The sequence below is a fragment of the Clytia hemisphaerica genome, unplaced genomic scaffold (assembly GCF_902728285.1).
Source record: "Clytia hemisphaerica strain Z4C2 unplaced genomic scaffold, Clytia hemisphaerica genome assembly, whole genome shotgun sequence".
In the NCBI taxonomy this organism is placed as follows: domain Eukaryota; kingdom Metazoa; phylum Cnidaria; class Hydrozoa; order Leptothecata; family Clytiidae; genus Clytia; species Clytia hemisphaerica.
In genome coordinates this window covers 66305-92535 of record NW_027103614.1, presented here as the reverse complement: position 1 = coordinate 92535, position 26231 = coordinate 66305, and the positions used below count along the sequence as shown (strand labels likewise).

General features: G+C 36.2%; 3 protein-coding genes across 3 annotated transcripts; 2 read left to right on the top strand and 1 right to left on the bottom strand.

Moving 5' to 3' along the window:
* Positions 1-1123: 1123 nt before the first annotated feature.
* LOC136802206 (kinesin-like protein KIF25) lies at positions 1124-26178 on the bottom strand. Its single transcript, XM_067058919.1, has 14 exons — positions 26051-26178; positions 25744-25809; positions 25289-25411; positions 24663-24816; positions 23830-23933; positions 22421-22701; positions 20780-20929; positions 20189-20294; positions 19565-19632; positions 15810-16061; positions 15131-15342; positions 13867-13921; positions 9094-9368; positions 1124-1291 (listed from the first exon to the last, which is right to left on the bottom strand). The coding sequence occupies exons 1-14, from the start codon at positions 26111-26113 to the stop codon at positions 1230-1232; spliced, it is 1971 nt and encodes a 656-aa protein (XP_066915020.1). The 5' UTR covers positions 26114-26178; the 3' UTR covers positions 1124-1229.
* LOC136802205 (ficolin-1-like) lies at positions 3520-5410 on the top strand. The gene has a single exon (XM_067058918.1). The coding sequence runs from the start codon at positions 3602-3604 to the stop codon at positions 4571-4573; it is 972 nt and encodes a 323-aa protein (XP_066915019.1). The 5' UTR covers positions 3520-3601; the 3' UTR covers positions 4574-5410.
* LOC136802207 (galactose-3-O-sulfotransferase 3-like) lies at positions 16926-19354 on the top strand. The gene is made up of 3 exons (XM_067058920.1): positions 16926-17149; positions 17423-17570; positions 18146-19354. Exons 1-3 carry the CDS (start codon positions 16999-17001, stop codon positions 19260-19262), a joined length of 1416 nt encoding a protein of 471 aa, XP_066915021.1. The 5' UTR covers positions 16926-16998; the 3' UTR covers positions 19263-19354.
* Positions 26179-26231: the final 53 nt, after the last annotated feature.

Here is a 26231-nt window from a genome sequence, read left to right as displayed (position 1 = left end):
GCATTTTCAGCCGGAATAGAATTTTTCTCAAAAATCGGACTAGGCCATGTTTTAGACATTGTTAATACGCATCTTTGTGCAAAAAATCAGAAAAAACTAATGATGAAATCTCGAGAAAATGCCAAAAAACCGGTTTTTCCGGCATATTTCTGGCATTTTCGCCCGGGAAAAAATATTTTTCGAAAATCGGGCTCCGTCACATCTTAGGTATTGTCATTTCGCATCAGTGTGCAAAATTTCATGAAAAAATATAAAGTACAGCTCGAGAAATTCAAGAAATACCGTTTTTCCGGCGAAAATAGGCTGTTCCGGCGATTTTTAGAAAGTTCCGGCTTCAAAAATGACTTTTATTGACAATTAAACCATGCTTGATGGTGGGCATTGCTATCAATAATGTTTTTGTGTGAAAAAACAACGAAATATAAGGAAAAAGTCCAATGAAAATCTGCAAAAACGGCGATTTCCGGGATATTTCCGGCATTTCAGCCGGAATAAAAATTTTTTCTCAAAAAATCGGACTCAATCCATGTTTTAGGCATTGCTAATACGCATCTTTGTGCAAAAAATCAGAAAAAACTAATGATGAAATCTCGAGAAAATGCCAAAAAACCGGTTTTTCCGGCATATTTCCGGCATTTTCGGCCGGAAATGAATTTTTTTCGAAAATCGGGCTCCGTCACATTTTGGGCATTACCATTTTGCATCTTTGTGCCAAAAATTAGGAAAAACTAATGAGCCAATCCCGAGAAAAGCTAGTAACGAACGGACGAACGGACGAACAGAGGTTAATTTATAGGACCTACAGCCCACCGGGGTAGGTCCAAAAAGGATTGTGGGATTGAATTTCGGTCAAATGAGAGGGACAAGCTGGAGTTTTTACAAGCTCTTATTTGATTTGGTTGGTCGTTAAGATGTAATAAAAGAATCTTATTACTTTTCTAAAGAACGCGTCATCTCTATCACTTTAAATGACCAATTAGTGAAGTATCTTGTAAAAACCCCAAGGCATCTCAAATGAGAGAAGTAATAATCGTGACGTTTGCACAACGAAGCGCTATTCGAACAAATCAGAAATGCAGGTCATTTAATAAGCACATAAAATTTTCAAATAAAAGCGTGATTTGACTTCAAACTTTATTTTTGCAACCTGTGTATTGTCAATCTTTTCCATCCGGTAAACAGACAACGTTTGAATCTCGATCGAGTTTTGGAGATTTGTGTTAGATTTTTCATCTTCGTGGATTAGATGCACGCGGTATGGAAGAAGAAGAGGAACGTGAATGGAGTGATTCTGTTGAAATAGAAAAGAAATTGAGTCAATTTATTTATCCCAAAAATCTGTTCATTAGATTTTCAAAAATTGTTAAGAGTAAGATTAACAAACATAATAAATAAAACCAAGAATGAGTTTAGTATTAGTAAATTCTCGAAAATTGCCATTCCAAAGTCTGGCGTGCTCAACATTTTGGAATACACATTTTTTTATAAGCAACTTATTTGCTTTGACCACCCCTGATATTATACATACTAATGCTTATTGGGTCAAGGGCTATAGTTTACCATGCTTAGATCATCTAAAAGGCATTTACTTTAGGAGATAGTGAAAGAAACTCGGTTAACTTCAGGGCTCGAGCCTTAGCAGCCTGATTGCTTGGAAAAAGAACATGTGTACACTGTCTTTTGAGCCAACCAAACTAAGTTTTGTATGATCCCATTGTCAGAAACAAAAAAATGCGTCAAAACAATGCGATTCTTGTCTTCTGACCATCATTTCAACCTATTTAAACATTGAGTTCGAGTTGTATAATAATGTACAATGAATTCCTTGTAAATCACCACAACTTTCCTGTCCGAAATAATTTTAACAGACAATGGCCATAACAATGACATGTCGTAGTATAGGTGTAACCGTTAATTTTGAATAATCTGAAAAACACACGTGCAAGCTTGCATCAAGGAGGATATCATGAGCAAAAAATATTCACCGAACTGGGGCAATTAAAGAATTTTTTTAACAAACGCGAGCACGCTAAAGCGCGACCGCAAATGGCTCAAGCTCATTTGTTCAAACCATTTTCTTACTCGATAATTCTTTTCATATCATTTTATGAAAGTCTTTTCTTTAATTTGAAAGTTTTTGATGTTCTGGGCTTCTCTATACTTTTAGGTTCCAAATAAAGGGGGGGGGAGTTGGAAAATATTTTTAAAAATTAATAAACAGGGGGGCCTTATTGCCGGGGGGAGGGGGGTTGGAAATTGTATTTCTGAAAACCCAAAAATCAGGTAAATATTGGCTAAAATTAGGCTATTTATAGCAAAATATAGCCTTCTCTTTGACAGCTGAAAATATTTTTAAAAATTAATAAACGGGGGGTCCTAATAAGGTCCGGGGGCAGTAGCGTAGACAGGAGGGGCGCAAAAATTGTGTACTCTCGGGTACTTAATAGCCGTCCCCCCCGCTAATTAATTTTTCGAAAATTTTCCACCCAGGACGTTCTTATTCCAACCCCCCCGCTTATTAATTTTTGGGAAAATGTTTTTGAAAGTTCCCTTTTTTTCCATAATTCAGCTGTATTAGCCTCCTTTTCAAAAATTTTCCACCCAGGACATTTTTATTCCAACCCCCGCTTATTAAGTTTTGAGATTTTTTCCAACCCCACGCTTATTCCAACCCCCCCGGCTATTAGGTACCCGAGAGTAGGAGAGCAGAATTTTATGACACTGTAATCGTCTATTCATAATATAAAAAGATAATTATTGTGTCATAAAAATCTGTTCTCCTACACAAACTTTGCGTCCCCTACTGGGGGGAGGGGGGTTGATCTTTAACTTTTTTGAGTCGTTCAAAAGTCAAAATTCACTTTTAAAAAAGTCAAAAGATACATCAGAAATGGGGTATCAAACGGATACAATTTTATATGCAGAATAACTCGTGATTTCAATACTTGAATGACTTTAAGTATACAATCAATGATTTTCTGCTGATTCATATCAAACATATCGAAAGGAGAGGTAAAAGCGAAAGCAGAAAAGATGAAGAGGGATTTCTCAATAGAAAATTTAAACTACTAGTAAATAAATGTTAAAATATGAATAATTTGATTGGTTCAATTTTTAACCTCAACGTGGCCACATCCGCTTACATAATGTATGAACTGCTCATTTCCCTTAAAACTTTCCCATTCTGAATAGGCTAGTAGCGTAGGAATATCCTTATTTTTTAGTTACCGATATTTTCGCATAAATTATGTAAATATTTTTTATAAGAACCAGTAAAATTTTCTTTGAGGCTCGGTCTGAACTTATTTTTTTTGGCACTTTGAGCTTCATAATAATCTTATTTTGTTTTTTTTTAGTGCAAAAACGAGGTATCATTTAGGATTCATACCCGATTTCGTTGCCTTGACCCTTAAATTTCTCAGCGTTGCTCTTAAATTGTTCTTATTTCCTAACGATTTTGAGCAGCATTGTTCTTATAGAACCTTAAAGAATGTAGAAATACGAAAGTCACGACAAATCACTTCACTTATTCATATCAAAAAACATCAAACTATAGATAACTCTAATTGCAAAACTAAGAAACTGAAAAAAAGGTGCGAAGATGCTTTTGTTCTTGATTCTTTCCTTGTCATTTACCGGAAAAGGAATTGATTGCAAAGCTTTTGATAGGATTGCTATCAATCAAAAGCCTGATGCAGAACCATATGAAGTTGTTGAACTTGAACGATTCCCAGACCAGCGTTGTTTTAGTATTTGTCATTATGGAGCACTATGTGTTGCTTTACTGATCGAGAAAGTCGACAACTTGCAATACAGATGTCACCTCTACAAACAAACCATCTATTATTTGGCTTTGACTCCATCAGCTCCTAGCACGGAAACCGTGTTCCACTCAATGCGTGTTTACCGTGATTGTCTCGATCTATACAAAGCTGGAGTTCGCGTGACAGGTGTCTACCAAATCAATATTGATAATTTCGGTCCGACAAAAGTTCGATGTAACATGGATGTAGACGGGGGTGGGTGGACGGTATTTGAACATCGCTTTGACGGATCTGTCGACTTCATTGATAGAGATTGGGTGGATTACAAGAATGGTTTCGGATCTCCAGACGGTGAACTTTGGCTCGGAAACGAAGCATTACATTCATTGACGACATCTAGCGTCCACGATTTTTACATCCACGCTGGAACTTTTCCTGGTAGCAGTCTGCCATCGTCACAACATTCAAAATATGATGGATTCATTGTTGCCAATCAGGCTGATGATTATCGAATGAATGCGAATTCCAAGGTGAGTGGGATCGAATCGATAAAACACAATCGAGGAATGCGATTCACGACCCGTGATCGAGATAATGACGCGCATGGTGTTGATAATTGTGCCACCCGCATACCACGCGGTGGCTTCTGGTATCATAATTGCGGACATTTGTTTTTCCAAGGACAATATTACGGACAGGAAAGTTGTGAAAATTTACAAGGAATTCATTGGAGATTTTATTATACAGCAACTGGAACTCAATGTTTAAAATGGGTTGAAATGATGGTCAGAAGACAAGTAAATATTTAAGTCAATGAGATGTCTCCCAAGGTTGCAGGGAAAAAAAAATTCTAAAACTATGTATAAATAATAAATCTGTTCTTGACACTAGGAGCGAAAATATTTTATCTGTCCTTTTGCGTTATTTTTTGGCCCACGACGGACTATAAGGGCCAGCGTAAAGGAGTACAAACTTTCGCGAGCAGAAACTTTCGCGATTTTCGCGAATTTTGGCCCTTTTCGCGAAAGTAAATGTCTTTAAAAATTCTAGGAAGGGCCATTCGCGAAAGTTTATGCTTGGCAAAACAGAAAATCTGTAAAACTTCAAACTTTGAATAAAATGTAACTTTTATGGCACTTTTAGCCTGCTAAAAGACTAATAAGTCAAAGGACAAATGTTTCAAGCCAATCCAAGAAGTATTTGTCCCTTTAAGCCATTTTATTCTCAATTTTACGCCTTGATTCGCGAAGGTTTATGCTCGCGAAAAATATTTTTTCCGTTAAATTCGCGAAAGTTAACTGACTCAACATTACTCCCACCATTTGAGCAAGCTTTTTTCAGTCGATTTCTCATTTTTTTACATATTTTCGGATTGTTAAACATTTTAGTGACACGGTTACCACACCACGATTCCTATCATCTCTGATTTTAAAATACTCTTGTTTGAAAACAAACTTTAGGAAAATTTGTGGACGAAAAGAAAAGCAATAAAAACCTGTGTTGTGCACGGTTAGGATTATGCATTTTCTTTGATATGACTAAATTTATGATAATTCATGTAAATACATCATTTACATTTTATGTTGCACAGATGATTTTTTAGCTATATTTAACCACATGTAAAATTATAACCATATTGAAACACATATCTCAGTTTAAAGACTCTTGCCCGAGAGAAGTCCCCACGGGGGCACTAAAGGAAAGTGACCTACCGTAAGTGCGACCCTTAAGGGTGCGTTTTCAATGCAAGGGACGAAATAAGAGAACCTGTATTCTAAGGGTGTATAAAGTGTGAAAATTTTTTGAGTGAAGAAGATTTGAAAAATCTGATAATATTTTAGCTTAAAACGGACAAACATTTTCGAGAATGCACCGTGAGGGTCGATTTTTCGCCCAAATTTACACAAATTCGGCTAAATTTCTCATTGTTTGTATTTCTCTGTAAAAGATACGTCAGGAATATCCATCACGTGTAATTGGCCCAGCGCTAGCGAGTGGGCCTTTAAAGAGAGTGTCACTATTTTTTGTCCGTGTTTCCTTCTGTCTGTCCGTTTCGGTAGAAACGGCGCTTAATACCAGTAACACACTTTTTGCCGTCTGGACAGGGAAAAGCTTGCGAAAGTCGGGTACTGGCTAAAAAAGACATATTTTCCGATTCCGCGCTCCTTAAACAACAAACGTTTTCAAAACAAAACAAGATGGCGGTTGAAGCGAGGAGATTGATTTCATGTGTTGATTCATACTTTCTTGAACATTTTCTTTGCTTTAGTGGGCAAGAGACTTTCAAACCAAAGAAACTTTGTAGTGATTTTTCTTTGTAAACTTTTTCAACATTCCGTCATATGTTATAGTTTTCATAAAGCTTTCTGAGTGAAAATTCTACCTTAAATCACTTTCACTTTTAGTTTCTTGTTTTCAAAAAGACTTGATGCTGGAATTTGCTGATGAACACTAAAATGGAGTTCATGTGTAAATTATAACAAGATTGGAACTTTTTCAATGATGAAAATGGTTATATATTTCTAGATCTGTCTCGTTTAACGAATTGGTGGCTTGATTTTTCAAACTCGACACGGAATTATTTCAAATAAGTACCGATTAAATGGAATATGGCAATGGAGACTAAAATGCAGCTCATGTGTAAATTTGAACAAGATTGGAAGTCTTTCCATGATGCTACGTGTGAAAATGGTTATATATTTCTAGATCTGTCTCGTTTAACGAATTGGTGGCTTGATTTTTCAAACTCGACACAGAATTATTTCAAATACCGATTAAATGGAATATGGCAATGGAGACTAAAATGCAGCTCATGTGTAAATTTGAACAAGATTGGAACTTTTTCCATGATGCTACGTGTGAAAATGGTTATATATTTCTAGATCTGTCTCGTTTAAAACGAATTGGTGGCTTGATTTTTCAAACTCGACACAGAATTATTTCAAATACCGATTAAATGGAATATGGCAATGGAGACTAAAATGCAGCTCATGTGTAAATTTGAACAAGATTGGAACTTTTTCCATGATGCTACGTGTGAAAATGGTTATATATTTCTAGATCTGTCTCGTTTAACGAATTGCTGGCTTGATTTTTCAAACTCGACACAGAATTATTTCAAATACCGATTAAATGGAATATGGCAATGGAGACTAAACTGCAGCTCGTGTGTAAATTTGAACAAGATTGGAACTTTTTCCATGATGCTACGTGTGAATATGGTTGTTTCTGGATCTGTTGTGTTTTACGAATTGGCGGCTTGATTTTTCAAACTCGACACAGAATTATTATAAATACTAATTTTAAATGGAATACCGTAACTTGGTGAAATGTCGACACCCCTCCTCTAATTCCGACACCCTTTTTATCAGCTGAAATTTATAAAAAGGTTGAAACTGTTTTTCTTTGCTTAGTGGTCAGAGAGGAATAATCCTTTTTCAATCAGTGATTCAAGCTTTCATATTATTCCTTTCTCTAAAAAGGGTGTCGGAATTAGACGAGGGATGTCGATATTAGACCAACTTACGGTATGGATATGGTAAATGGAGACTAAAATGCAGCTCATGTGTAAATTTGAACAAGATTTGAACTTTTTTCTTCAATGATGTTGTTTCTTATGGAAGTTGAATTTAATGATATTTTGAATTTGATTGTTTACCTTCAGGTAGAAAGTTTCGAGCTTTCAACATTCAATTCATTTTTGATTGACTACATTATGTTTCGTTTATTTTTTCACTTCCCTGCTCTAAGAAATGAAGAAAGGGAGAATTATCCTTGTCGACTTATTTTTCATTTTGTTTTGCTCGACGCAGTAAAATTTTAAATCCTTTGGCCATCCCTTTCCTGGGGGAAATTTGAAATCTTGTTAAATATTTTTTGGAATTTTTGGAAATCCCGAAATTCGCGAAAATCGCGTAAATTTTGCTTTTGCTGGGCCTTCACGCCTATCGGGCTTCTTGTTTTAACTTGAACTACGAATCGGTAATAAATTGTGATCTTTTGAGATATCTACATCATTAAGCGTTCATCAGTCTGTGCCACTAACTCGATCGGGAAGATTCTTCCGAAATGGGAAGAACCTTCCCGAACGGAAGAACTTACTCTAATTTTTTCTGCCCGTTTTGGAAGATTCTTCCTCTTCGGGAAGTTGAAAATTGACTGAATCTCGGCGAAGCTGTCCGATGACCGGCGAAAGTTGAAACTTTTTGGAGGTGAAAAAGCATCAAATCTTAAGGTTTTTCACCGAAAGAAAAGTAGACTTTACCGTAGAAATCTTGTTAAATTGTGAAAAAACTACGTAAACTTCCCAAACGGGAAGTTCCAACCCGATCGAGTTTTCCTTAGTTTCTCGCTTCTTCCTGATCTGGAAGTCCGTTAACCCGTTTGGGTGTTAAGTTAATTTCCCGTTCGGGAGAATTCTTCCCATTTCGGAAGAATCTTCCAATTTTGGAAGAATCTTCCCGATCGAGTTAGTGGCACAGACTGTTCATAGTGTAAAAATAGAACAATGGACTACATACGCAAGGCTTTGGGATTAACATCAACCATGTCATATCAAAGACTTACATTCGATTAGATAGTTGCGACTGGGGTTGCAAGACTTACTTATACCTTTTCAAATTCAATTAAAAAATGGCTAGTGTCAAAGAAAACCAGCAGAGATGATATGTGTCCGTACCATACTGCAAAGAACACGTCCCTGTGTCACAGACAATGGATCGAATCTAACAGTTCCTTTGTTTTCGAGTGATATTTCTTTTGAAATTCAGCGGTAAGTTTTAGTTTCAAGCTGTCATTTGTGTAAAAACCAGGCAGGTCGCTAGGCCACGCAACTTTGGTAGGATTTGTTGGCTTCAAATCCTACCAAGGACATTCAATTATAGTCCTTCCGGCTTATACTTCATTGATCACAGACCCGTTGTGACCCCAAACTACTGGAAAATTTGACCACGATTTCATCCTCGGTTGGAAAAATACTCTTCAATGTCAGCCCTACCGGAAAATTGACTTTAATTGTTTTCCCATTTGAAAATTAAATCAAAAGCAAATTGCCCTCCAAACCATCCCAGTGGATTTTTTGAGCTGGGAATAAAAGAATTTCTGTGCCCAATGGGTTTTGGATAGAAATTTCCATCCCAATTGTTGAAAAAGGTTCTACCGGGGTATTGAGACAGGGATGTCAAAGATAAAGAATCGAGTGAGGATCGAACCTCTCAACCATGGCGTGTCTTCGCCCTCTCAACTGACAATTAGGAGTGGAATTTTACGAGCTTCTCCACAAATAGAATTGGTTTTATAGAAAACGGATATGAGAAGATGAGAGAGATACCTGTACTAGACCATAGCGGAATATCCAAATTAAATCCTGTAGGGCGTCGTTTTTTAGCCGGACCTCTTGCAACTTGTCGCGTCCTTGATCCGAAGGCTAAACATTGAGAAGTTTCAGTTGTGTATTTTTGTACTGGTGAAACGCAAAGCATAACGAGTAGTTTGGAGTCTCCACCGATTGTATCTTGAAGTATGTGAGTCAACTTGGTGTTTCGATACGGTATGTGGTTTTGGTTTTCCGATAATGCTTGAAGGACGTCCGCTAGTGCACTCAGGCTAAAAAGCAAATGACAAAATGAAAATAGGCTTTTAACATATCGGGTACAGCATTTTCTTAGTAGTTTGTACCTTTAGAATCTTGAATGTTTGAAGTTAAGGTTACGTTTAATTACACTTTTTTCTTGTAAGAAGAAGTACATTAGTTTTCGAGGCTCGACTGTTCTTATTGTTTTGTCCACTTCGAGCCTCAAACTATTCATTCGTTGAATGAGTTACCATTACTTTAATTGGGTTTTCAAAAAAATTTATTGGAAATCTTTTTCTATCAATTGTAAGACGAGTAAGATATTAAAATGCTAGAATTTCTTTGGAAGCGGACGGTAGAGGAGAGGGGAGAGGGTCATCATAACACGAGCTAAGGAATAAATTTCCCAAGTACTTAGGATGGGCTAAGATGAAATTTTCAGCATTCTAAAAGTATTTTAGTCTAGTTTCTTACTCTTAGGTGCCTAAAACCCTCCCCCCGTTTGATATTTTTTCCCAACTACTTGGAACTTCTTATTTTCAGCAATGTCAATTGAATTCAATTTCTTCAATTGACATTGTTTTCAGCTATCAAATGAAGGGTCCCTTAAATAGCCAGGCTTTAGAGATTCGAGTTTTGAAGAGTGTGCTTGCAGCTTTCTTGTGATGAAATATTTAATAATATTTATTCTTCATAAAGTGAATTTTAATCGGCTAATTAACATTTTTAGAGGAAATATCATAACTTTCTAATATTGGTGTGAAAAAAAAAAACAAAAGAAAATCCTCTTATCATAGGAATCAAACTTTTAACTTAAGCAACTAGATGTTCAGCGGGATGGGATTTCTTAGGTAAATGGAGGGTACGGTATGCCACCCTTAAGGGTACCTTTTTTGGATTTCCATAGTCCCGCTAAGGGTCGGAAAAATCAAAAAATCAAATTTCAGTCCTACTAAGGGTCGGAGAAATAGGAAAATTTCAACTTTGTAGCCCCGGAAAGATCGAAATTTGATCAAATTTGTCCCGATAAGGGTCGTAAAATTCACAAAATGTTCCTTTGTTTTCTCCTTTTTAGTCCCGGTAAGGGTCCAAGGGTCGAAAGTCAGGCGACACCCCCTGTCAGCTCGTAACCAAAGTCCCCCTCCCCCTGGAATGTTCAGAGTCAGTATTTCTGTGATTTCAAAGTGTTCTAACCAAATGAATTTAAATAATCTTCAAATCTTACGGTTTTAAATTTAGTCAAAAAATAAAAATAATAAAAAATAATAAAAACAATTCTGATCTATAAAAAATGGGAAAATGATAAGAACAGTTTGAGGCTAGAAATGCTGAAAATATAGGAGTAACCTCCATAAGAAATTATTGGTTCTTATATATAAAAACGTATGTCCCGTAATGAAATTTGCATTGGCGAATTTTTGTTCTTCAGACACCATGTTTATTTTGTTAATTTGAATATTTGTTCTTCCAATTTCAATTTGAAGGTGAAAAATTCTATTCGTAGCAGATAAAAATTTGACAAAAATTATTTCGAAATCGAGTTAGAGTGTCCATGTAAATGGAGTCCTACATGTTGTAAAGAACCAATTTTTTAAAAGAAAGGGAGGTTATGAATCGATTTCACCAACTTGTAGATTATTATCCCTAATCGTAATATGGTGGCCCTAGGGAATAGATGTCTTCAGTGCTTATAAAAAAGGTTCATTCAATTACACAGAGCATGTGAAAAGAACATCTTCTACAATTAAACAACACTGTGTTATCAACGAAAATCCCTTTCACAAAACGAAAATGTTTCTACTTTAATTAAAATTGTCTCCTTCTAGTCTATAATTTGATAGTCCTTCAGCCTATTCAAATTGTGGAGGTCCACTTGAAGCGTGTTGTCGACCTTTATCTTTCACTCATTGATGTATTTCCCAAGAATCGGGCTTCAAAGATGATTTGGCAATACCTTATACTTTTCACACTTCCTGCTCAAATCGCGACTCTGACGTTCTACAATTTCGGGATTTTCTCCATTTGCGAGACAAACTATAAGACAACAAATAGAACATCCAAACACTCGGATGCACTGATCTACAAAAACATCCTTGATGACATGATTAAATTACAGAAGAAAATACTCACTCCAGCAAATCACAAGAATTACAATGAATTAAAGTATCTTTCTTTTGATGTCTGTGATGATACGACAGAGTTAACAGCCGTTATGGTTGATATCTTATTAGACAGGAAATATGCTGTTTCATACCCTGGTACACAAATCAAACAATCAATCGTCGCGTTCATTTACACTTATCTTCCAGATCAAATGACATCCTTGGTTCTTAAAGTATTCTCATTTACCAACATCTATGTTCATTTCTTCGAAATGTTCCAATTACCAGATGGAACATTACAATCATCCAGATTCAAATGGTATAGTTGGGATCTTTTAAGAGTCATCAACAAATTCCAATGGGAAAATATTTTCCTGGTTTTAGTTTCGGAGGACAATGATACATTCCCTTATCAAGTTTATTACGATTCCAGTATCAAAGAATTGAGAAACAACCATAAATGCATTCAAATTCTACATCTAACACCAGAACAAGTCACATCAATGAATCACACATTGGATGAATCCTGGTTAAGAGGACATTCAAATCCAGCAATGATCTTGTTCGGCAGACTTCGCCATGTAAAGAAACTATACTCTAAGTTACCATTGCTAAACAAGAAATTCAACTTACAAATTCTGACACACGATTTCCCTTACGGGTTTTACAGCACGAAGGAAATGGAATCCTTTCCTGAAATGATGTTAACATTAAACGATGTTAGTCGAGGCAAACTCAAAGACATATCCAACAATGACGAGCTAAGAAATTCATCAATATTATTGAAGAGTGTTAAAAACATGAGTAGCCATACGAGATTTGAGTTTGCCATAGTTTATCGAAATTCACGCACTATGAATAATGTCATTATGAATGTGCCACAAAGATGGAGGAGCAATCTTAACAATCATTTACACTATATCAATTTCCAGCTAATAACCACAAGACCGACACATAGTGCAGCTGATCAACCTATCTATTTCGGTATGTACAATACCAGTGAAATGACATGTAATCGAATCGGATGCTCTGTACCAATATCTGATATCTGGAGTCGAAAAGCAGTCAACAGTTTATCAAACTTTCTAAAGATAAATACTAGTCATTTAGTCAGGAAAACACTATGCCCAAACATCACATGTGGAGCTGGTAGATCTAAAGTATACGGTGAAATATCTGGAGGTTATGGATGGAGATGTGACTTATGTCCTGTTAATCATTACAAGCCAAATGTTGGTAATCATAAATGTATACCATGTTATGGAAAGCTCAGCATTGATAACGGATATCGTACCAAATGTATTGACCCTTATACAGACACATATCCTGAAAACATCAATGCGGTGTTATTCCGGATTATATTAGCCTTTTCTACCCTGGGGATTGTTACGAGCATAGCAACGTTATGTTTATTCGTTGCCAAGAGAGACACGCCAGTTGTCACGGTAAGCGATTTCAAAATGTCTGTTCTTCATTTAACCACCATGAGCCTCATCTTCCTACTGACGCCTATCTTACAATTGATGGAACCATCAAAACCAATCTGCATCTCCAGAATCTCAGTCACCACCAGCACTGGATACGTGCTGAATGCGAGTTTAGTTTTTGTCAAAACGCAAAAACTGTTACGCGCTTTTCTTAGTAGAATTCCACTAACACGATTAGAAGTCAGACAGACGGCGAATCTACAAATTTTTACTGTAGTCTTGTTGCTTCTAGTATCAAACGCGATATCAGTGTTTCTTCACCAAAACAAGGAGACTTTCTCATCTTACTTAGACAAGGATAAATGGGAAAGAGTACACATCTGTGACACATCGTCTCATATTAATGCTATTATTAGCTTCATAATTATAATACAATTTTGTTGTTTTGTCCAAGCGTTTCGTGGACGACATTTACCGAGTGTCATGAATGACGGGATGTCGTTAGTATATTCCTTATTCGCAACGACGCTAATGTTCGCCGTCATGTATATTATTGTGCCGTTCCAAAAACCGGTCGAGAAAGAACTCTATCAGTATATTACAGTTATTATCAACACTCTTGTTATTTTTATTGCTTTATATGGACAAAAGGCTTTCCGTATACTTGCTTATCCGCATCAGAATACGAAGAGTTATTTTCGACAAAGCCGTATGTTGGAGATGAAGAAAAGAGTTAAAGAGTTGACAAAATAAAGTGATCTCGATGTCAAGCTCTATCAAATACCTTTTGGGTTGCTGGCATCAATTAACGGATTCGGGCTTCTTTTATACCACCTGTGGTTTTGTAGAGGTCTATGATTCAGAGTACTTACTTATCGTTTAATTATAAGAAAATAGAATTCTCACAAACACTTTAAAATTCTTAAGATTTTTTTTTCTCGCTAATTCTCGCTATCACGCTTGTAGGAAACCATCATCAGAAATATAGAAGAACTCCTTACCTTTTATTGATATTCGAAGTTTCACGGAGTGCTGAGCCTGTCACGCCAGACATTCCTATGGATAAAAAATACAAGAACTTCCAGATCACAAAGATCAATGTTTAACGTCAGTTTATTAATGTCTGATAAACAAGCTAGAATGCTGAATGGACCTACCTGATGATGAAAGTTAGATAGCAATGCGAGGAGAAAAATGAAAAAAATCAGTCAGAAACTATAGCGTTTAGCGAAAATGCATAACGCAATAAATTCATCATTGATTGTTGATGGGGGGAGAGGGAAGGGTTGTAGGGAAAAAATGAATAGAAAGTTCTGGTCACAGTTTTATTGACTATTTAATCATGTTTAAAAATCAAATGAAAATCTGCAAAAACGGCGATTTCCGGCATTTTCAACCGGAAAATTTTTTTTCTCAAAAATCAAACTCGGCCATGTTTTGAGCATTGCGAATACGCATCTTTCTACAAAAAATCAGAAAAAACTAAGGATGAAAACTCGAGAAAATGTCAAAAAACCGGAAAAAAATGTTTTTCGAAAATCGGGCTCCATCACATTTTAGGTATTGTCATTTTGCATCAGTGTGCAAAATTTCGTAAAAAAATATATAAAGTACAGCTCGAGAAATTCAAGAAATACCGACGAAAATAGGTTGTTCCGGCGATTTTTAAATAGTTCCGGCTTCAAAAATCAATTTTATTGAAACTTGCTTGATGGTGGGCATTGCTAAATCTGCTAACGGACGGACGAACGAACGAACGAACGAACGAACGAACGAACGAACGAAAACGAACGAACGAACGAACGAACGAACGAACGAACGAACGAACGAACGAACGAACGAACGAACGAACGAACGAACGAACGAACGAACGAACGAACGAACGAACGAACGAACGAACGAACGAACGAAAAACGAACGAACGAACGACGAACGAACGAACGAACGAACGAACGAACGAACGAACGAACGAACGAACGAACGAACGAACGGACGGACGAACGAACGGGGTACCCGGGGGTAGGTCCAAAAAGCGGGAGAGGAGGGGTGTGCCGTTGACAGGTTCAAAAGATGGACCTTACCTAGAGATTAGGACAAATGTAAAAAACTGATACGAAGAGGATTGAAAAACTTGCACTTTTTCTAAAACAAAGCACTCTCTATTTTAGTTTTCCATGTTGGAGGTAAAAATAGATACCTATTGCTGCACTATTGCATTTCTAAGTCCCTTCTTCACTCAGTAATACACGGGGAAAGATATCTTACCGACACATTCACTTCCTGCTAAATCTACCAATTGTAATTTCGTTTTTATTGTTCGTGTAATTGTTTTCGTCGTGTTCTTTGTTTGAGATTCGTTATTTGTCGTTGAGGATGTCGGCGAAACGAGTTCTTGAGAGCGTGATACAGGTGTAGAAGAGCGGGAATGTGCTTTCCGTGACGGCACGGGGGAGCGCGAGTAGCGTGGGGCTGGTGACCTACGTAAAACAATGTCAAGATAGAGGCATAATGCCTGAAATATGATCGAAACGATGGTTAGGATGATGGTGGTTGTAAGAAATTATTACTTTCGTTTTGTTCCAAAATAGAATTTTCTTACTTTATTTAGGTATAATATATACCGAACTCTAAAATTCCAAAAAGAATTGGTCAAATAATGACGACTCAAATACAAAGAGAAACCTTTCAGAAATTAGGCTTGAGCACTGTGTGATGATCGGATCGGAATATCGAATTACTAACCCTTGTTAAAGTAAGGTCTAACTCATGCAAATGAATTACTAGAGGGTAGAGCGTAGAATTAAAATAGAGTGTAGAATTTTTGAATTTTAAATGTGAAAAAGGGGAAAAGTTACCGGGAGACCGAAAAATATATTAATAACAATAATTATTGAAAACTGAGAGTAAAGCCAACCTACACGGTTTTCAGATTTCACTAGCTTACCTAGAGCGTACTGGTATGGACGTTCCTATTTGTTTTGACCTTCCGACCGATGGGGAAAGAGCTGGTGACGTCTCATCAGAACGTTCATCCAATGGTGTTGTAGCTGACGACGCCATGTTTGTTTGGAAGAGATTTAATTGGACGATGAGATGTGAGCGACTGGAATGCGCATGTACTTTAGTGCTGTCTTCATGTCGATGACGCATGCCGTATGTGACGTAATCGATGACCTCACGTGCAGAAGAAACTGGCCTGGAAAAGGAATAAATTGAAAATTGAAAATTTGAAGGATCAAATCAAAAAAGTCCCACGTAAATGGAAACTCATGTTTATATAATAATAGTTACTATAGGGGAGTTTAGCTCCGAACTGGCCCTGGTTAATGTACAAAATCTGTCATTACTGTACAAAATCTGTCAAGATCAGAGGTACTCTAAGATTTAAAAAAGACACTGATAAATCATTTCACTAGATTGGGAATGGTTGCTAAAACCAATCACCAAAAGCAACTGTCAATCAAATACGCACAACATTATACCCCAGTCTCTTTCACTTTCACTTTCGCTTTTGGGCAAGAGGGAGCCCGAATTTGAATGAATTTTTGGCAGAATAGTTGAAATGCTAGAATATTATTGAAATATTGATATAAGAAAATTATTAACAAAGGATGAATAAAACATTGAAACGTTTTTCTATTCAGGAAGATGAATTAATCAAAGTATTAAAACTAAACTGAATGCAGCTTCCATCAAAATTTGATACGATTTTTTTTTTCAATACGACGATATAATCTTTTTTAATTAGAACAATTTCATAAGAAAAATGAGGCTTAGAAAATCTTAAAACGTCTAAAACAATTCAAATGCAACCCTTTGCCTTATTCAAAATTAAGTATAAGGAAAGGTCAAATAACCAGAGAATTATTGAAACCCTCAAAACCCTCAGATTTTCCCTAAATTGTCGCAAGCTAAAATAAATTTGAGTCTCAAAACGTAAGAACAACAGAGCTTCACCAAAGATTTACTGGTTCTTACAAAAAAAAGATTGTATACTAAAGAAAAAAATTTCAATATCTATGTATATAAATGCGTACCCTAGTGTAAAAGTCTACGAAGTCAAGCTCGAAATGTATTTAAAATCTAAAGAATATTGACAAAATGTGTATCTTTTTGGAGATGGTGTTTAGAATATGACAGAAGGAAATTCTCACAAGAAAACAAAGAAGAAGCTAAAGGAGAAGATGCCATTAAAAGCGAAGAAACTTTTGGTGTTGAAAAGACCCTTGAAGAACATCATTCGCAAAAAACAATGTCGTCATCACAATACCATCTTCAAAGTGGGTACGTGCGTGTGAAACTACCATTACGTCATGGGTAGCTACGATCGTAGGTACCTTGTAGTAGTACCAAGTCCAAACAGTGAATGGCGTTGGGTAACTCTGACGAAATTAAAGATAGGCACATTTTTTGAACCAGCCGATAGACAGTAATGTCAGTAAGGTTTCCACTGAATTCTGGTCCATTATAGACAAAACCTAAATATATCCAAGTCTTTCTTTAGCTGACAGTATGATAATCCCTTTCTGATCTAAGACCTACCGTTTTTTATTTTAGTATTTGTAGTCCTCGTATTGTACGTGCTCGTCAATTTAGCGGATTGGAAAGAGCATTGGGATTCAAAAAAGCAAGATATTCTGATTCAACAACAAAAGATGGATCCCGTGGCTGAACAACTCACTGATGCCATGGATATCCAAGAATGGTACGTTTTCACACCACAGATATCACAATATTCCCTTACACAATAGATAGGCTACTTGCTTGCAACATCCCCGTCAAAGTGCATTCAGTTGAAGATTTCTTTTTAAAGTCTGATTTTCATCAATCTTATAATAAAAGATGAAATTTTGTCCAAGATTCATCCAGAGTGACATTGCGCAGTCAGGGACAACTGCAAATTAGCTTATCATCTCGGAATATCAGCTATTTAGCTTAGAATGAGCAAATTAGCCCAGATTATAATATGGGAAAAATTAACCGATAATAAAGAAAAAATTGATTTCTGAGCGAAATAACAATAGTTAATTTGCAGTTGTTCCTGACTGTTAAGCGTTTAGAGTGATGTTTAAATGAGACAATCTAATTGGCTGTCTAGAACATCATTATTAAAGTGTTTCTTCTTTTTCACAGAATATTATTGCAAAATTGTAAAATTTTGTTGTCCCAATTTCACTTTTATTTCAAACAAACGTGGAAGCAGGGACAATTTTTTGAACAGATAACTAAATGTTTCATTCCAACAATAACCATATTAATAACCATCAATCATGTTTATAGGGCAAAACCAATGCAGTGTAAAGCTGGTAAACGAAAAAGACTAGCCTTCTTGAAAACTCACAAAACCGGTGGTGGTACATTAACCGGGATATTAAACCGGTTTACAGATTATCAACAGATTGACATTGCGATACCAAAAAATGACGTTCGGTTTAATTGGCCTGCATCGTTCAGCCACCAAGAAGTACAGGTCTCTCGACTCAAGGACCGCAGAGCTGACATGTTGAATTTACATTCAGTTCTCAATCGACCAGAGCTGGGAAAAATCATGAAACCAGGTTTCAAATTAGTCACCATATTAAGAGAACCTGTACGTCAATTTTATTCCATGTTTTATTATTTGAATTTACCAAAGCATTATGGGATAGCAAATGAAAGTGATCCGGTTTCCACCTTCATGGAGAACCCATATCGGTACCATCATTTTAAACCGTTTTTGAAGGTCGGTCGAGAGCGTTATTTTGAAGAGAATCTAATTCATAATGGAAATTTGTACGATTTAGACTTCACGAGGTTCCAAGAGAAAGGAAAGGATAGAGGGTTAAGAGATTTTATTCAATATCTTGAGAAGGCGTTTCATTTGGTTATGATCACTGAGAAATATGATGAAAGTTTATTACTGTTGAAGAAGCTCATGTGTTGGGACTTCATGGATATAGTCTACATGAAGAAACACGTCAACCATAACCTGCAGAATGAATCATTTGCCATTTCAAACGCGACGGCCGAAAGTATACGCGGCTGGAATTACTTCGACGCGGTCCTGTATAATCATTTCTCGAAACGATTAGATGAAATTATCGGGAAACAAGATAAAGAAAAGTTCAAAACAGATTTGATGTTGTTTCGCGAACTTAATGACGCTGTCGTGACATTTTGCTTAAACAACAGCACATCGGCAGATGTGGATGGCACTATCCAAAAATTTGACAAAATATTAGAAGTCTTAAAAGACATCGGTGAAACACCTCCACCAGCGTTCCTTGAAAAACCGGATTGTTTTTGCACTAAAATGAAACGAAACGAGAGAGACTACATGTTCTTTTTCGCAAAACGTTTCCCACCGTTTTACTTTATGAAAGGATTGAGTCGTCCCCAGTCCACGGACGATTGCTAATCATATATTGATTAAAATCGAGAGCATTTTCTTATCAAATCTGCAAAAATGATGAATTTTGTTGGATACTTTTTGATTGAGTATGTGGTTCATTGGTGTTTATAAAAACATAAATTTGACCTAAATGTTCAAGACATCAGGAATGTATTATGTATTTTTCATGTGTGAAATTATAGCCTTTTAAAATTTTGCTTTCGTGTAAGCTCCCAGATAAGTTATTGGAAGTACAATACTGGTAAGAGAGTTAGACCTGTTGAAACCATTCCCAGAAACGATATAATAAAAACGATTGGATAACTTACTGTGAGACAAGAGAAGGGATTTCTTGAGATCCGTCGTTGGCACTGAACACTGCATGTTTAATGGTTTTCTAAAAAAGTGAAAAAAAGAAATAACAATACATTTGTCAACTTCCTTAAAAGGGATGAAGTCATTGCATTATATATTGTATAATACTGAATGTGATTGGTTCTGAGTTCAACAGGGCAAGTGACGTAAAATATCGGTATCTGTGATTATGTCAAAGGAACGACTTCAGACATTTGACGTCATGTTCAACCACTTTGAACTCGAACCCAATCTCCTTTCATGAAGTTTTTAGCAAATGGACTGCTAGCTGTATCATTTTGGTACTATCATGTCTTAATTCTGGATTTTGTAAACACTTATTAATTTGAATCATCTACACAAAAATAAAAAGCCGATACCGACTGAGCAATTTCTGGCGTTGTTACGCAAGATAAATATGTCATCTTTCTCTGGTAATTTCAAACGACGCTGAAGTTTGAACAAGCCTTTTGTCAATTTTCGAATTCAAACAGAATATTTTTTGTTCAATTTTCAAACTTATTCCTCGTAGAATTATCAGAAATTATCAGAACTCCATAACTGGACATTTTCCTGAAAAATATTGTTAAAAAACTTACCGCATCATCTCTAGCTAAGAGGTCGTTAATTTCGTTGTTGTAGACTTCAAAAACAGAAATTTCTAATGAATAACTTTCGGTAGCACTCCCTCGTTCTTTCATTAGTCTGTAAAATTGAAAATTAGTCCCTTGTCAATAATAAAAAGAGGTAACAATCAAATTTAAGGATTTTTAAGAATTAAGATCAAGAGAAAAGTGAATATCATCGTATTCTCTATAAAACGTCAGCACTGCTAAACAGGCTTTTCTCGAAACCTCCTCCTTCCACGTTGCGCTCTGATCATAGATAACATACTATCAAAACGACTCTACGCATACAGTCGACTTTCAGGATTCAAGTTTCAGGGGATTGTCTCTACTTAGAAGTGTCCAGCTTTCATGATTAAGGTTATGTAATTTTTACTGTCGCAAAACACCGGAAAATCCGGGTGTTTGGCACCTCAGAAAACTAATCATCAAAATGGGTGGTGTGTTTCTGATAGGAAAAATCTTGACTTAGGCACCAAAACTCTGTCCACTATCTTCAAAGTATCCATTTTCTTTCGAGTAATCTGTCATTAGAGAGTTTAATATAATTTCATCAATTGAAACCTGATAATTTCTTTAGCGGATCTTGGAATGATTCCCTCTTTGTACTCTTCTTCGTTGTCAGGGAGATCGTTGTATAACGAATGGTCACCAACCATGGTATGTGTTTTACCGCTACCTGTCTGCCCGTACGCCATAATACATACGTTGTAACTGAGAGGAAAGTAAAAATGTATTTTATTATAGTTCGTAGAGTCCCCATAACTCGAAAACGCACGGGGAACTAAATATTCGAGTTAAAGAGGTTCAAAATTATGAAGAACTGTGTTGTATCGATCGATCCCGTTATTGTAATAAGGAGGTGGTGAAAACAAGTAATCAACCTAAGGTTAACAAGCAACATGCTGAATGGACCTAATGACGAGAATCAGATAAAAGTAGGACAAATAGCAAGAGAGTAAAAAAGTGTAGCGAGCAGCTTGAATAGATTACCGTGAGTATCACGGCTCAAATTAATATCGACCTGTGAAGTATAGTTAAAGCAGGTTAAAGTCGTATGACTTATAGTCGTAGATACTAGGGTGAATAAATATTTTAGCATTAGTCCAGAAAACCCCATTTTTAGGGACTTTTTAGCCCAAATTTACCCAAAAAAGTTATTTTTGAAAATCAGGCTCCATCAGATTATAAAAATTACCATTTTACATTACTGTGCAAAAAATCAGAAAAAAAATATAAAGCCAATCCCGAGAAATGCTCTTTTTCCCTAAAAAAGACATATGGGAATTTCTCTAAATAAGAAAATCCGATTTTTACGGCCAAAAAAAAAATTTCCAAAAAAAACTGCTTCAGCCACTTTTTAGAGAACACCTCCATCTTTATGCATAAAATCAGAAAAACCCATTTTAAGCACTTTTGGCCCAAAAAATTTTTTTTCGAAAATCGGGCTCCGTCACTTTTTGGGAATCACCATTTCGCATCACTGTGCAAAAAATCAGAAAAAACTAATGAGCCAATCCCGAGAAAAGCTGGCAAGAGCCGAACGGACAGACGGACGGACGGACGGACGGACGAACGAACTAACGAAAAAAAACTATTTAAGGTCATAGACATCAAGTAATCTCAGATTGCGATATCTGACTCGATTGATCTATCTCAACAAACAGTGTTCATGACTTGCTGAGGATATATAAAATGCGCTATTCTTCTTCCTTGACAGGTTATTCAAAATCAGACTTCTTAAAAAAAACCTTTTTCAGGATTTGTTTACGTCATATATCCTTAGCTCCCCTTTTTTGGAAAACGGTATTACTTCGAATAAACGCCTCTCCCAAAAACGGGGCGTTTATTCGTAGAAATAGGTAGGAGCATCTTGAATATTGAAACTTTCATATGCAGTTCTACAGTTCTGATTACGTCACTTTTACAACAGCTGATTAGTCACAAGTGACGTACTGGGTAGAAAAAACCAGTATGGTAAAATTTAATGATTTCATATTATGAAATCTAAGAATTGAGCCATTGCATCGGCTTATATCATGAATAAACCAATCAAACTGCGAGAAGACTTGGTAAGAGTTTAGGAAGGGTTGACTTCAACTTTCTCGTAGACAATGAAAAACTTAACAGCATTTAATTCTGGTAAACTCTAACCCAGCCTCCACGCACTTGAAGGTTTGACAGGTTAATTGAAGAAATAAATACCCATCCAGAAGCGATGTCAGCAAAGGTGCCACATCAGCAAAAATCATCGTCTGGTCGTCGTTCGGTTTATACACACGCTCGTATTCGAAAGTCTTGGCTTTATTGCTCGAACTATTATTCGCGTTAAGTTGGTTGAACAGTAACGTCTCTTCGTCCATGACTTCAACGATCTTTTCAGATTGTGTTTTCGGTAGCCCCAGTAATCTGCCGTCACCATTCGAATCCAAAGCTGCCAGTAAGGGACGAACACGACAATGGACTCGTATGTTCCCTCTTAATTCCTGAATTGGCATTGAGAAATTAAAACTCCTTAGAGATCAAACCAACTGCAGATCAAAAGCAGTACCGTCAACTGCTCTAACTTGGGACTATCTGACAAAACATGGGACGGCAATTCGGCCACCATTTCACCGAACCTCCAAAGTCATTTGATTTGAGTTAAGGAACGGCGTATTTAAAAATACACGATTTCTCTTTCGATTTTACAGTAAGTGAAAATACAGACCAGATATGCAATGTTTCCACCAATCGTCCCATATTAGAGCAGTTGACGGTACTGACCAAAGTTTGTCGTGGGATGGTCAATACTATATTTAATGATCAATCTTTTGCATAGTGAAAGAAAAAACGAAGGCTTTAATGAATAAAAGTTTAATGTAACTAGTTCGAAGAAGACTACACGTTAATTATCATAAGAACATCCAAAACTTTTGGTATTTTTGTGCAATTTCCTAAAAAAATAGGGTGTTGTGAGTTCGCAAAGCCTTAAAATGGTCTTAGCCTTTTCTTAATACTTTTGTTCCTATGTAGTTTGTTCTTATAAAAAACGAGTAGTGTACTTGGAAAAAAGTTCATATTCAACTCCTCCTCCCAATATATTCTTTCGTCAGTTCAGTTGTTTTTTGTACATTGCTATAAAAATCAAAATTTGGCAGGACCGTCATTAGCTAATTGTTTTAGTTCTGTACGGAGGTCTTGTTGAAGTACCTTAGATGGGACAGACTTAATTCTCGCGACCATGGCTAATTTTGACCAAAAGATTTGAAATCTGAATTTATGTCAAACACTAGAAAAATGAAAACGGTTAAAAAAGTTAGTCCACGAATCAATTCAGTCTATTATATGGGGCAATTGTTTTTAGTGGTCATTTAAAAAATGAAATGTGATTGATTGATAAGGGAGTCTGATTCAGGATAAAAACTAACCGTGTACGAACGTTATCGGACAAAGTAGGGTACGGTATCAAGACTAAATAAAGCACAAGAATAGTTTTAAAAACTAATATTATCTCGTGCTCGTTTTGAAACGAATTAAGTCTATTGAAAACCTAGTAATTTCAATACAACATTGACAAATTTTCTAGTATTATTTTTTGGTTCGAATGAACTTAGTAATGTAATAATGCTTACGACGAGTGTATTATGTAAGGTTCGGCGCCTCAATCTTTCCATATTAGTTTTCCTCATGGCTTCGTCTCGAGCCCTCTCTGCTTGAAGCAATTTATCTTGCAGTTCTGAAAGGAATAAAAAGTCTATTTGAAAAGCATGTTTTTAGATAGGACTTCTAAATTTAATTGGTATCTTTCAATGAAATTGCTAGAACTCAAAAAAAGTTACGTCGTTACGTTTTCGTGAAATATCTAAATGGTAGGCCGCAAAAGGTAATCTTCCAGTAGCATTTTCACTTTAACAAGGCAAAACATCGTAGCATTTTACGGCGTAATATTAGGAAAAAGTCTAAAAATATGCGAGTGGAGGAAGCGCCACCTTGTGATAATAATAAATCTTATTTTGGCTAAAGAAACTGTCATTTTGTGATTTGAGAATATGAAAGAAGTGCCAAAGTTAGTGAAGAGCATTTTAGCGCCCCTTGTTTTCCGCTGAAGAATCGTCTGGCCGTTGGGAGGGCACTGCAACCATTTACCGCCGATAACAAGTTATATTTTAGGCTTGTCACTTTAGGTAGCCATGAGATTGTTTCCACCGATGCAACAAGACAATTGAGCTACAATCGATTATGGGAGAGTTAATGATAGATTTTTAACGACACTTGTTAAAAGTCATCATCCTAATGATATTGGATGGACTCATGTCGCTTATTGATATTGAAAATAAATAATTTGCCATTAATTCACTCTTGCAAATTAGAGTTATTTAGTATTATATTCAACGTAACCCCTTTATTGTCACCTGTAAGTTAGAAAATAAGTTTCAAATTAACGAATAATAAGTAACCAACGTACGTTCTGTAGAAAGAGTATGCTCTGTACTCAGGTTCTTCATAATGGATGATCCACCAGCCTGTTTGATGACGTCATCGAAACTGATCGAATTCTTTAGTTCTAATGGTAGCCGCTTTATTTGTTCCCGAGTGGTATTGAATTGATTCCTCAATTTCTAAACAGAGAAAATGGAAAGTGGAAGTGTATTCAGGAAGCGTTTGGAAAAATTATCAATTCTGCAGTCAAAGAGAAAGGTGGTGATTATTATTGTTAAACCAAAATCAGGGTCTGAAATCGAATCAATAATAGTGAGTCTGCGTAAGTTCTGATTTAGACGACTCATATTTCTGCTAGCGAGCACCTCACTAAAAGCCAGGATTCTTCATTGCGTAGAAAAAACGCGGGTGACGTCTAATATAGGCTATATTTCTGCCGGCCCTTCGAAGTTTGAATTAAAGTTGGCAGAAAGTTGGTAAACGTAAGGTATTCGTTGTGAGCAACGATACGCTATTCTAGTGCCATAGTAAATTTGTAAGTCCCTCCTCATTAAAAACTTGATGAATGGTTGCATAACAGGGAACTGCAAATTTTGGAAGAATAATTTCGCCGCTTCTAACAATATAGGATGTAATTGCGAAAAAAATCACTGTAAGATCATCTTGCGCTGCAAATAGTTTTTCTCGAAGCTCATAACGTAGTTTTTCATCTTCTCTTTTGATTTCAGCATGATAGGTGGCTTCTTGTTTACTATCCCTCAACTGACATTGACACTAAAAATTGAAGTTAAAAAGAGGATCAAAATCTCAAAGACTCAAATATGGAATAAACTGCCAACAGTGTGTGAAGTAGTCTGAATCGCAGACCTCTATAGATATACTTCCTCTATAAGAAACCTTTTTCGCTAGAGGATGAGCAGAAGCCTATGTGTAAAGGTACTCGGAGAAGCTGATACCATCTCCTCTCGAACGCCAACCGCCACACCCCGCCTGTTCTTCCTGTATCAAGCGAGCTAATGAGTTTTTCTTGATCTAGTGAGTTTAAAATTTGAGCCAGTTGCAAATAAAAGGAGGAATGAGCCTAAGGAAAAAACTGTTTAATTTACCTGTGCTAACTTTAGATAAAGCATAGCATTTTCTGTTTCCAGGGCAACGATTCTTTCATCACGTGACTGAAAAATAGGCGAACAAGGTTAGAAAAAGTTTGACAAAGTTTGATTCCCCTAGAAAGGGACCATAGACAGAAGTCAGCAGTGAAAACAGCTGAGGAGCAATGTATTCGGTAAAAGCTAGAAAAGACTTGCATCTAAAAAAAGAATGGTAAGAAAATACCATTACCCTTAACTCAATGGTATGAATCAAAAGGATTTAATAAGGCCTTAATACACTGCACGGAGAAGAAGTTGTACATACCCTTAATTGTTGTTGAAAAGATTTGACTTTTTCCATCATCATTTTATTCATGTTGGCCAACATCTTGTTTGTGTTAAATTCAAAATATTTTTCTTTCTTACTGATTTTTTATTTCTCTTTCATTCTCTAAAAAAATCAGTAAATCAGTTACAAACAGTTAAGCTCTAATAAGCACTATGAA

Bases quoted from the DNA above. Each gene is read 5' to 3' on its own strand.
- LOC136802207 (XM_067058920.1), top strand. From the start codon at position 16,999: ATGACAGAAGGAAATTCTCACAAGAAAACAAAGAAGAAGCTAAAGGAG. The intron at 17,150-17,422 runs GTACGTGCGTGT...TTTTTATTTTAG, and splicing joins CAATACCATCTTCAAAGTGG to TATTTGTAGTCCTCGTATTG. The intron at 17,571-18,145 runs GTACGTTTTCAC...TCATGTTTATAG, and splicing joins GCCATGGATATCCAAGAATG to GGCAAAACCAATGCAGTGTA.
- LOC136802206 (XM_067058919.1), bottom strand. From the start codon at position 26,113: ATGTTGGCCAACATGAATAAAATGATGATGGAAAAAGTCAAATCTTTT. The intron at 24,817-25,288 runs GTGATTTTTTTC...TTCTCTGTTTAG, and splicing joins CAGCGCAAGATGATCTTACA to AAATTGAGGAATCAATTCAA. The intron at 20,930-22,420 runs GTATTTATTTCT...CTTTCCTCTCAG, and splicing joins CTGACATCGCTTCTGGATGG to TTACAACGTATGTATTATGG.
- LOC136802205 (XM_067058918.1), top strand. From the start codon at position 3,602: ATGCTTTTGTTCTTGATTCTTTCCTTGTCATTTACCGGAAAAGGAATT.